At 56.7% G+C, this 11,197-nt stretch overlaps 2 protein-coding genes across 6 annotated transcripts; both read right to left on the bottom strand.

Annotated features, from left to right (window-relative positions):
• Positions 1-1,853: 1,853 nt before the first annotated feature.
• On the bottom strand, positions 1,854-6,443 carry KLK10 (kallikrein related peptidase 10). 5 transcript variants are annotated; one of them, XM_037819340.1, is made up of 6 exons: positions 6,281-6,443; positions 5,531-5,629; positions 4,346-4,529; positions 3,528-3,802; positions 3,070-3,203; positions 1,854-2,540 (listed from the first exon to the last, which is right to left on the bottom strand). In XM_037819340.1, exons 2-6 carry the CDS (start codon positions 5,619-5,621, stop codon positions 2,388-2,390), a joined length of 837 nt encoding a protein of 278 aa, XP_037675268.1. In that variant the 5' UTR covers positions 5,622-5,629; positions 6,281-6,443; the 3' UTR covers positions 1,854-2,387. The 5 variants fall into 5 exon arrangements, with proteins under 5 accessions (XP_037675268.1, XP_037675269.1, XP_037675266.1 ...); XM_037819341.1 differs by lacking the exon at positions 6,281-6,443 and adding an exon at positions 6,098-6,231; XM_037819338.1 differs by lacking the exon at positions 6,281-6,443 and adding an exon at positions 6,153-6,177.
• A 1,313-nt stretch (positions 6,444-7,756) lies between these two features.
• On the bottom strand, positions 7,757-10,398 carry KLK11 (kallikrein related peptidase 11). Its single transcript, XM_037819355.1, has 5 exons — positions 10,333-10,398; positions 9,784-9,940; positions 9,172-9,437; positions 8,564-8,700; positions 7,757-8,117 (listed from the first exon to the last, which is right to left on the bottom strand). The coding sequence occupies exons 1-5, from the start codon at positions 10,370-10,372 to the stop codon at positions 7,962-7,964; spliced, it is 756 nt and encodes a 251-aa protein (XP_037675283.1). The 5' UTR covers positions 10,373-10,398; the 3' UTR covers positions 7,757-7,961.
• Between the last annotated feature and the right edge of the window lie 799 nt (positions 10,399-11,197).

Below are 11,197 nucleotides of genomic sequence, written 5' to 3'. Positions count from 1 at the left end.
AAGCTATTCCAATACATTAAAGCCTAAGAGGTGTTATCTATATAGTGCATAAGAATGTCCACCAGAGTGACCTCTCGACTCCATTTGAAATCTCTCAGCCACTGAAACTATTTCGTCTCATTTTGCATCCCCCTTTAGGTCAAGAAGATACTCTCAGTCCCACGATGCCGGGTCCACATTCATCCCCGGGAGTCATATTCTGCATTGCCGGGGAGATTTACACCCCTGGGAGTCGGGTCCCACGTAGAGGGGAGGGCAGCGAGTTCACCTGTCGAGATGGCTCAGTTAGAGAGAGAGAGGGCCACATCTGAGCAGCAAAGAGGTACTCAGGGGGAGACTCTTAGGCACCATTACATACAACTTTAGACTCTCCTTTGTGGTAATGAGCTTCATAAGGGCAAGTCCCATGCTCAAGCCTTGCCCCATTCTTGATGCACCCTGTACCTCCTTCTATCACAGCACTGATCAATTTGTATTATTCATTAATTCATCAATGTGTTGAGAGACTTTTGTTTGTCAGACACTTTACCGTGTGCTTAGAAAATTGCAGCAATCAAACGAAAGCACTCACGGACTGGGAGATGGAGGTAGAAAGGTCATCATCAAATAAACAAATAAATGAGATAATCTCAGGTATAACAAGTCCTGCAAAAAAAAAAAAAAATGAACAGAGCAGTAGAATTAGTGAGAGAGGAGATCTCTTCCGCCAGGGCAATCTGGGAAGGCCTCCTTGAGGAGCTGACCTTTGAGTGGAGACCTGAATGACAAGAATGCGAGGCTTCCTGCTCTCCTTGACCCGACTTGCAGCTCCTTGAGGGTAGGGCCTGATCTGATTCATCTCCAGGGCCTGACATAGGACAGGGCTCAATAAACATTAGTGGAGTGACTAAACAAATGATGAACTGCCTTTAAAACTGAATCACATTTTTGGGTTCCTACCCACTGCTTTTCTAACCCTTGGATGACAAACTCAACTGATATGGCTGATTGACATTTCCTGGGTGTGCAGACGGCAGAACAGGAAAAGAGTCAGTGGAAGGGAGTTGATAGTCGTGAATCGAGCACCTCTTGTGTATTAGACTCTGTACTCAGACATTGTCTACCAGTCTTCTGTAGGCTTTGCAAGGGCTTGTTGGGGTCACCAATATGTCCCCAGCACCTGCCGCTAGGTTTGGCAAATGAGAAATGCTCAATAAATTGGTGTTTGAAAGAAGAAACAAAAAACAACCTGTACTTTATGGAGAATTTCTGTTGTTCATGTGTTCAGCTTATTTTACCTGCTCCAAAGTCCATGCTAAGCCAAGACCCCCAAACATCTTTCAGCTTTGGATGGATTCTCAGCACAGAAATATTTACATAGGGACAGTATTAGGGAGAGGAAAACAATCCACCCCCCTCTCTGCAAATTTTCAGGACATAACCTCAAAAGCCCATTAATAAAGACTAAACAATCCCCACCTCACTAAATTTTGGAGGGTTTATGAACTTGGCTATTGGAGTGGGGAGATTCCCCAGCCTTCACTCTCTTGCTCAGCCCTCTGGTCTTGGAGGCTGAAATGGATGAAGGGTGAGGTCCTTGAGTTCCAGTGACCCCACAAAGGTAGAGAAGATACCAAGTGACTTAAAGCCAACCCAGCTCCTGCTGAGACAAGAGGAACTGGTGTTGGGTGGATCCAGAAGTAGAAAAAGGTGGGAGGGAAGAAGGAATTGGTTGAGAGCTGCTTCAAGAGAACTTGGGAGGAGAGTGGGAATATGATTCTCCCATCAGCCCTGGAGCTTAGGTGGTGGGGAATAGGCTCCCTTGTCCACTTCTACCCAGAACACAGAGTCACACATGCTCTCACTAGGACTTGTTCATGTCATGTAAATAGGTAACCTTTATTCAGGGCTCATCACCCACTGTGTTAAATTCTTTATGTAATTACCATAACAATTTACATGTACACTCTATCATGGGTTCCTCAACACGTCTATGAGATAGGCACTTCATTGTCCTCATTTTCCAGGTGAGAAAACCAAGGATCAGAGAGGGCTCTTGGCTTGCCCAACATCACACAGCAGGGAGTGGTACAGGAAGCCAGGTCAGGTGCCTCCACATAACTGTGATACTCTGGTAACTTCTGTTAGAGATTGGTCGACCTGCTTGCTTGCCTTTCTTGAATAAAACTTCCTCATCACTTTCTGCACTTCTGCTTTGATGCAGGCAGAGAATGGGGGAAGGCAGGGTCATGAGGGGAGAGGAGAGATGTGAGTAGGTGTGGATGGGTGGCAGAGGTTTGAGCAGGGGAGGAAGAGAGTTCAGTCACTGGGGGTGGAGGGGAGTGGGAGGAAGTGCAGGGATCCGAGGAAGTGAACAGATGGTGAAGAGTGTGCTGGTGGCATCCTCATCAGTTGGTGCGAATGGTTTTCTCTATCCAGTTGATGTATTTGCAGATCTGGGTGTAGACAGCTGGATGCTGGGAAGAGCCACAGGGGTAGACACCCCAGGAAAGGATACCCTGCAGGGTCTCATCACAGAGCAGGGGACCACCTGAGTCACTCTGGTGGAGCGAGGAAGGAGAGATCAATGAATACGCCCATGTGACAGCTGCCACTTTGGTGGCTGGGGTTAGTGATGGGAAGGGGTGCAGGTGGGGGCAGGATTGGAGTTGGGTTGGGATCAAGTTGAGGTTGGAATTCGTTATGAGGTTGGGGTGGAACTTGGGGAGTGGATTTCAACTTTGAGCTATGGAGGTTGGTTTGGGAGGTGAGAATGGAAATGTGGTGGAGTTGGGTAGATTAGGGGATGGAGATGGGTCTGGAGACAGGGATGGACTTGGAGATGGGGTTAAGGTGGGAGGTGGGGTTGGGGTTGAGGATGGAGTTGGGGGCAGGGTTGGAGATAAGGAAATGGAACACAAGGAGGTGGAGCTGGGGATGGGGTTGGGGTTGGAGTAGGGAATGGGGTAGCATTGGGATGGGGTTGAGATTGGGGCTGGGGTTGGCAATGGGGTTGGGGGCATCTTGTTTTCCCATAACCTTCCTTTCCTCCCTCCCTTGAGTCAGAGAACCTCCCTGGCCAGCCACTACCTGGCAAGGGTCCCGGCCCTGGTCCAGTCCAGCACACAGCATGTTGTTGGTGACCACACCAGGGTAGAAGACTTCACACTGCTTAGGGCTCAGGATAGTAACCCGGGAGCAGCTCAGACCCCTGTTGTACTTCACTGATGGGAGAGGAAGTCAGGTCATCCCTGGGACCAGCCCCTATCCTCCAGGACTTGGGAGTCCACACAGCTAGACTCTTTCTATCCAAGGACTCAGAAGTCCAGGCCCTCAGCCCCCTCCTCCCTCAGACCCTGGAATCCAGGCTTCCAGCCCCCTCCTCCCTCAGACCCAGGAATCCGGGCCCCTAGCCCTCTCCTCCCTCAGACCCTGGAGTCCAGGCCCCCAGCCTCCTCCTCCCTTGGACCCAGAAGCCCAAGCCCCCTGCCCCACCTCTTCCCTCTGGCCCCTTTTCCCTGAGATACAGTCTCAAGGCCAGCTCCTACCCCGTCGGGTGGCTGTGGTGCCCCAGCCAGCGATTTGACACTGGTCTCCAGGCTGCGCACATCTGTAGGGCAGGCGCACAACCTGCACACGAGTCCCCAGCATGGCAGGCCTGGCCAGTTTCAGCAGCATGAGGTCATGCTCATCAGTGCGTCTTGGCAGGAGTGGGCCTGATCCCAGCCGGTACTTGGGGTGGGGGACAGGGTGAATGGTCCGACGGAGCTGCTCGCCCTGGAGGAGCAGCAGATGGTCGTCCCCAACTCGAGCCCACAGTGGCCTGGGGGAGAGAAGAGCCCCATGGAGCCGACCTTGGTAGGGACTGGGACCCTGGCACCCTGGCACCCTGGGAAGGAGGGTCTGGTGGTAGGGTGGGGGCAGACATCTGGGTGGAAGGGAGGAAGGAGTTGGGGGAGAAGGGAATTGGGGGTCTGGACTCCTAGGTAAACCCAGCCCTTTCTCCGTAATATCATGCAATCTTTCCTGCGTCAGTGGCCCCAGGCATAGGGTGGACATTTCTGAACTCCTAACCACAGTAGACCTTGTCTTCTCTTTGTTGCTTACAACCACGGACACCTCAAGGGAACCCAAGGAGCATCAGTTGGACAGGGGCAATGGATGGGCCCACAAATGCAGAGAAGGACCACACTCACCCCTGTTGGCTGCAGCACGACCCAACTCCTCTCTTGCAGGAAGCCCTCCCTGATTGACCCCACATCTTGCCCGGAGAGTTCCACACCCTCAAGTGTCCCAGCCCTTCCCGACCCGTCCTCATGGCTTGCCTCCACAGCCCCGCCTAAGCGTTCACCAGTGGTCCCCCTACTTGTTGTTCCAGCAGTGCGCGGCCGTGAGCACCCAACTCTTGTCCACCAGGACGCCCGCGCAGTGGAAGGAGAGACCATTGAAGAGGGAGACCTGCCAGGGCTGCGAGCCGCGCGCGCACTGGGCGCCGGAGAGCGCAGTGTCCAAGTCGGTGTCATTTCCGGGGAGCAGCGCCGCCACTGAGGCTGGAGAACGAAGTGGGGGGGGGAGGTCAGCGCAGGCAGGGCAAGGCAAGGGCTGGGTTTGGGGTAGAGGCAGGGCCATGGGGAAGTGCTGCGAGAGGGGCGGCCCGAATGGGGCGAGGCATTAGGAAGAGGCGGAAATTGGGGGTCGCGGCTATTAAGAGCGGGAATGGGGGTTCACGCAGAATCCAAATGAAGTGGGAGGAGAAGAACTGTGTGAAAGAGGAAGGGGTTGGGGACCATGGCGGAGCGGAGTGAGAGGGGCAGGAACAGTACGCGGCGGGACACTAAGGGGGCGGAGACAGAACGCGGCGGGACACTAAGGGGGCGGGGACAGAACGCGGCGGGACACTAAGGGGGCGGGGACAGAACGCGGCGGGACACTAAGGGGGCAGAGACAGAACGCGGCGGGACACTAAGGGGGCGGAGACAGAACGCGGCGGGACACTAAGGGGGCGGGGACAGAACGCGGCGGGACTAAGGGGGCGGAGACAGAACGCGGCGGGACACTAAGGGGGCGGAGACAGAACGCGGCGGGACACTTAGGGGGCGGGGACAGAACGCGGCGGGACACTAAGGGGGCGGAGACAGAACGCGGCGGGACACAAGGGGGCGGGGACAGAACGCGGCGGGACACTAAGGGGGCGGGGACAGAACGCGGCGGGACACTAAGGGGGGAGACAACGCGGCGGGACACTAAGGGGGCGGGGACAGAACGCGGCGGGACACTAAGGGGGCGGGGACAGAACGCGGCGAGCAGAAAAGAGGGTTAAAAATCCTGGCGGAGCAAAAGGGGCGGGGCGGAGGCGGGGCCGGAGTGGGGGTTGGGGCACCCAGGGGCGGAGCCAGACGAGGCAGCCCTGAAGGCTTGGGGGTGGGACCCGCTCCGGGTCGCTGGGTGGGCGCTGGGGTCCCAAGCGAGGGTTGTTAGTGATGAGGACACATCCTCCATCCCTCCTCCCCCGCCCCCAGCGCCTCCCGCTGCCCTCTGCCCTTCGTCTCACCCCAGAGTTGCGCCATCAGCAGCGGTAGCAGCAGCTTCTTCGGGATCCAGGGGCCAGAGGCGGCGGAGAGGCGGAGGTACGGGGGTCTCATGTCCGGGCCTGGGCGGTGGAGGAGGGTGGGTTAAGACAGGCGCCTTGTCAGAGTCTCCCACCCCGCCCATCCGGACTTGCCCTGCCCAGGGGGCCCGTTTAACCAGCGGTCACGGGTCCCGTAGGGGCAGTTGGACGGGCGATTAGGGCTGGAACAGCCTAATGGGTGCAATTGCCCTTTAGACGCTGCTCGTGGCGTCCTCCCGCCCTCTCTGCGCCCGAGGGGAGCGCTTCCCCGGCCCGGTAACCCAGGCTGGCGGCCACGCAGCGCGCGGGGGTTCATCCTCCTTGGCAGGTGGAGCGGAGTCGGAGGCTCCGAGAGGTTGGGTTCGCTTCCTAAGCCTCCCGGCTCGGGGGACTTCCCCGCGGCCGCAGATGGTGAAACTAGGCTCCAACAGGGCCCTGGCCGTGGCCACAGGGCCCCCACCCATCCTTTCGCTATCCACCCGGATTGGGGTGGGGCGCATCCCGCCTTACCTGGGATTCGCTGCTGGGAAGGAGGGAGGAGACTCGGAAAGCACCCTTGCCTTACCTGTGGTCGCCAGCTCCTCTGCCCGGGGACCCCTGGCCAGGCCTTCCCTTTTAACCTCCAAGAGCCCAGAAAAGCCCCGCCCATTCCCCAGGGATTCACCCCCTCCTTTTTTCTCTCCCTAATTATACCTAGGTGGGGCTGGCACCCAGCCTGGGCCCAGATTCCTGCTCTGGGAGGGGCCCAGGAATACAGGCTTCTCCAGTGCCCCAAACACCCTGCTTGGAGCCCGATCCCATGGGGATTCCCCCAGTCCCCTGTTCCAAGAAGTTTTCCCAGGCAGGGGAGAGAGAGTAGGAGGTCCCCAGGGGGTCTGGGGGTGGCAGGGATGGTGTTGGAGATGGTGATGGAGAGAGAGAGGAAGGCAGATAAACAGAGAGCTGCATGCCTGAAATGCCAAAGTGAGAAAAGCCAGAAGGCTGAGGCGTAGAGGGGGAGGCAGAGAGATGAAAATAGATGGAAGGAAAGAGGAGGGACAGAGACCAGCTCCCGGGACAGGGATACAGGACAGAGGGAGATTGTGGCAGACAGAGGCCAAAATGGCATGTCTAAGACACACACAGAAACAGGAAAAGAGAAAAACGGTGGCAGAGGCCAAGACCCTGCTTGGAGGGATGCTTTCTGTGGCACGAGCCCACCCCCACAGCTGGAACGCGTCCATTCCTCCCTGCCACCTGCGTGTCTCCAGGTGCCACGCAGGCCCGTGAGTCACAGGAGGTCACGGCTGGAAGGGGCCTCCACGGCGCTTCGGTCAACACCCTCATTTCAGGTGAGCCACAAGAGGCCCAGAGAGGGCAGCACTTCACAGGAGATCACACAGCAAGTTGACCTAACCCCTGGGGAGGTCTTACGCCTCATGTCAGCTACCTCTCCTGCAAAGTGAGCAGAGCCTTGGAAAAGATCCCGAGTGCTGGACTATATAGCTGGGGCACATTCCCCAAGAAGAGTAACTCTGGACGTTGTCTAGCTCAGAGCTGTCTGATAAAACTTTCTGCAAGGATGGAAATGTTTGATGTGTTTCCCTGAATAGTTACCAGAGGCTGCGAAGCCCTTAAAATGTGGCAAGTGCAATAGAGGAATTGCATTTCTGATTTTATTTAATTTTAATTTTAATCTAAACAGCCATATGTGGCTAGTGGCTGCTGTCTTGGTCTAGATTAGTTAAACTACCTGTCATGGAGGTTAATTTAAAAATGATAGCCCCCTTTCATTAGGTCTTAGTATGTGCAGGCCTTGTGCTATCATACTTTTGCATTACCTTAAACCCTCACAGTTTTATAGATAAGGAAAGCAAAGTTAGTCGAGGCCATATCACTTGTAATTAAGAGGCTCTTTAGCTTCAGATCCTTGCATTTTCTTATTGCCTCTGTGATCATGAGCAAGTGACTGTCACTCCGGGACTCAGATTCCTTATCTGTAAAATGGGTATAACCACATCACCAGCCTCATGAGGCTTTGTCTGAATTAAATTAGCTGATACATTTAAAAGCCCTCAAACCAGGGTCTGGCATAGGAAATTTTATTGAGTCCTTGGTGTGGGCCAGGAACTGTTTTGGGGTCCAAGGACACAACAGCCATGGAACAAAACAGTTATTATCAGTCCCCGAGTCACAAATTAGGAAGAGCCAAGGTTTGAACCCAGGTCTTGCTGCTTCCAAACCCCCAGTCCTTGTCAAGTGATAGCATCTCCTGCAGTCAAGGAGGCCCAAAGAAAGTACCTTAAGGGTCCTGATCATAGTTTATTTATTTCAGAATGAACAGGGCCAAATCACCCATAGGATTGGGCCGTTGGGTGTTGGTGAGCTGGTCCTTCTAACTGTTCTTCCTCATAGTCTCCTTGACCCAGTCCACATATTTGCAGACTTTCGTGTAGACACCGGGCTTTTTGGTGACTGCGCATGGGTCCTGGCCCCAGGAGATGATGCCTTGCAGAGTTCTGTTACAGACCAGAGGGCCCCCAGAGTCACCCTGAGATGTGGAGAGAGGGGACTGGTCAGAGAAGAGAGGAGGCCAGGGAGGAGGGGAAGGGCTTGGGCTTGGTGTTAGGGAGGAGACAGGGATGGTGTTGGGGTTGGGATTTAGATTGAAGCTGGGGTTGGTATTGGGGTTTTTGTGATAGGATTGGGGATGTGGTTGGGATAAGGGTTAGAGATGGGCACAGGGGTGGGGTTACAGCTGAAAATGGATTTGGGGTGATTGGGTTGGAAATGGAGGTGGGAACAGGGATAGAACCATGGAAGGGGATAAAGATTGTGTTGAGGTTGGAAATGGGAGCTGGGGGTGGAGTTGGATGTGGGGCTGCAGGAAGAGGCGGGGTTGGGGTTAGGATGAGATTGCGGATGCAGGTGAAGACTTAGTTCAGGGAGGAGGTGGCGATAGGGATGTGGTTGGAGACCCAGGCCCTGCCCTCTGACCTGGCAGGAGTCCTTGCCTGCTTCCCGAACGCTGGCACAGACCATGGTGTCTGTGATGTTGCCAGGGTAGGCGTCCGCACATTCTTCGTAGCCAATGATGGTGATGGCGGCACATCGCAAAGTATGGGGCAGATGCACTGTGGAAACAGCATGAGGGGTTGTGGGAAGTGGGACCCCCACCCTACCAAAGCGGTTACTCTGAACAGAGTATCTGGGGAGAGTCCCCTTCCTTCTTGCTTGCAGCTGGTGCATCTCTCTGCTTATAGCAATAGCAATGATAATGCTATTGAGTAAATTCTTTATGCCAGTTGCTCTATAAACATTATCTGTAATCCAGCCTTGGGAGGTGGGTATGATTAGTCTCACTTGACAGAGAAGAAAATTGAGTTTCAACATGGTGAAGCCACTTGCCTGAGGTCCTACAGCTAGAAATTGTGGAACTGGGATGGCACATCAGGTCTGGAGAGCTGCCCCAGCCCTTGCTTTCCCACTCTTCCCTGCAACTTATCCTACCAATGACACCCCCAGGTTGCCTCCTCATTGTTGACGTTTCCTCTGCATCCTCCCACTAACACCACCTCCCTCACGTTCCCCTCTGGAGCCCCTACACTTGGGGCTGGTTGTGGTGCCCCAGCCGGAAATGAGGCAGCGGGTGCCGGCGGTGACACACTGCGATGGCAGGGAGAGGGGCTGCACGGCCCGGGTGATGACAGCTGGCACCCCCATCTTCACCAGCATGATGTCGTTGCGGTGGTCTTTGTTGGGGAGGCTGTTGTTGAACCCTGGGTGGGGGAAGGACTCAGTGGCTGTCCGGGTCTGCTCACAGCCGTCCTGCTGCTGGAGGCTGTGCTCCCCCAGGTGCACTATGTAGTGGCTGAGGTGCGAGAGATGGCGGTCAGAGATGGAAGGGTGGGGAGAGACAGGAGGCGGGGGAGAGACGGTGCGGGGGAAACACATGAGTGACACCTGCGAGCAAGTAGGAACGTAGCTCCACTGCCAACGTTAACGCCCGTCTCCCGCCCAAGCCCACCCCCAAGACGCAACCCCAACTCCAACGCCATCCAACCCTCCATCTTCAATCTCAGCGTGATCCCCGTCATCAAGGCGAGCGCTCGCCCACCCCACCGCCCCCAAACACCTCTCCCCAAGCCCAACGCCATCTCCATCCATCTCTCCACGCCCAGCCCCCCTCCCAGCCCCGCCCCGGCCCCCGCACCCACGGCTTGCGGCAGTGCGCTGCTGTGAGGAGCCATCCCGGCGCGATGAGGGTTGCCCCGCAGAGCAGACGCGTCTTCTGGAACAGCGCCACCTGCCAGGGCTGGGAATGAGGGGGGCACTCATACCCCTTGATGATCCTGGTCTCACCCCCTACATGCCCTGGAGGGGGTGGGGGCAAAAGAGGGGCTCAGGCATGAGAGAAGGCAGGCTGGGAGGATGTCCCCAGCTGGAACGCAGAGTCCAGACCGGTCAGGTGTAAACCCCTGGACGTGGTCAGTCGCTGTCACTGTCCTGAGTGCCCCTCACTCCGCGCCAGCGGCCGCGGCCCTTCCCCTGGGACCCTGCCCCACCTCTCCTCATTCTAGCATTGGAAAGGATCAGTCCTGGCTCAGTAGGGGGCACTGGGGACACCTGTGTGGCTGTCTCATTCAGATGCTCTATGGGCTGTTCTGGAATTTGAATACCAAGCCTGTCGGTGGCCAGGCCAGGGGGGCTGGGGGAGCCTAGAGAGTCGAGAGGGGGGCCCTGCCCTTCCCCACCCCCCACCGTACCTGTCACCAGAGCAAGCATGATTAATGACAGACTCGTCATGGCCTGGAGCGGGGAAGGCAGGCCCCAGGTTCTCCTGGGAACAAGGAGGGACACAGGCAAAATCACTTTACAGGGAGACGGGGGCTATCCCTGTTCCCCACATCTCCCTCACCTGTCCCACCCCCCCTTCTTTCCACCCTGGCCGCTTCCCTTGGGGAGAAACAACTGGGTTTGGGACACCCCCCTGGTTCTCACTGCACTCCAGCCTCCAAACCCTTAAAATAAAGCTTCGGTACTCGGGGTGGCCCTGGAGGGGGCTAGAAGCTCCCCGTATGCCGAGGAGGATGTGGAATTTTCGGGGAGTAGCTTTGTCTGGGGCCGATGATGGGCTGTCCTCGTTTAAATCAGCTGTGGGACGTCCCAGCTACATCTGGGAGAAGGATTTCTTTCTGGTCCACCCGAGACCCGGTCGGGGCCCAGCAGCTTGTGACGGGAGGAGAGGAGAGGGGTCTGGGCCCCACTTGGGGCTGGGGATGGAAGAGGGGCTCAGGCTGGGGCCAGGTTCTGGCCCTCGTCCTGCTGAACCCCCGGCCCTTTGAGGGACGGCCAGACAGAGCCGGGGGGGGGCGGCCAGGGGAGGGCCGGTGGCCTCAGCTGCCCTGGTCAGTGGGAGCAGGGGAGGAGGGCTGAGCTCAGCCCCAGAAGCGGGGTGGGGATCAGAGGTCGTTGAAGTTGGGGGCAGCCAGATGAGGATGAAAGGTGCAGAGAGAGACGCGGAGAGCCCCCACCCCAGCTGAGAAGGAGACACGGTGAGGAGGGGGCAGAGGCCAGGCAGACGCGCAGAGGGAGGCCATCGCCCCCCTCCTGACTCACGGGCTCTGGGGG

Source organism: Choloepus didactylus, chromosome 27 (genome assembly GCF_015220235.1).
Source record: "Choloepus didactylus isolate mChoDid1 chromosome 27, mChoDid1.pri, whole genome shotgun sequence".
In the NCBI taxonomy this organism is placed as follows: Eukaryota; Metazoa; Chordata; class Mammalia; order Pilosa; family Megalonychidae; genus Choloepus; species Choloepus didactylus.
This window is presented reverse-complemented; position numbering and strand designations above follow the sequence as displayed.

Excerpts from the sequence above, each read along its gene's own strand:
- KLK10 (XM_037819340.1), bottom strand. The coding sequence starts at position 5,621 with ATGAGACCCCCGTACCTCCGCCTCTCCGCCGCCTCTGGCCCCTGGATC. Across the intron at positions 4,530-5,530 it reads GCTGATGGCGCAACTCTGGG|CCTCAGTGGCGGCGCTGCTC; the intron begins GTGAGACGAAGG and ends TTCGTTCTCCAG. Across the intron at positions 2,541-3,069 it reads AGGGCCGGGACCCTTGCCAG|AGTGACTCAGGTGGTCCCCT; the intron begins GTAGTGGCTGGC and ends TCGCTCCACCAG.
- KLK11 (XM_037819355.1), bottom strand. The coding sequence starts at position 10,372 with ATGACGAGTCTGTCATTAATCATGCTTGCTCTGGTGACAG. Across the intron at positions 9,941-10,332 it reads CATGCTTGCTCTGGTGACAG|GGCATGTAGGGGGTGAGACC; the intron begins GTACGGTGGGGG and ends CACCCCCTCCAG. Across the intron at positions 8,701-9,171 it reads CACCACAACCAGCCCCAAGT|TGCATCTGCCCCATACTTTG; the intron begins GTAGGGGCTCCA and ends CTGTTTCCACAG.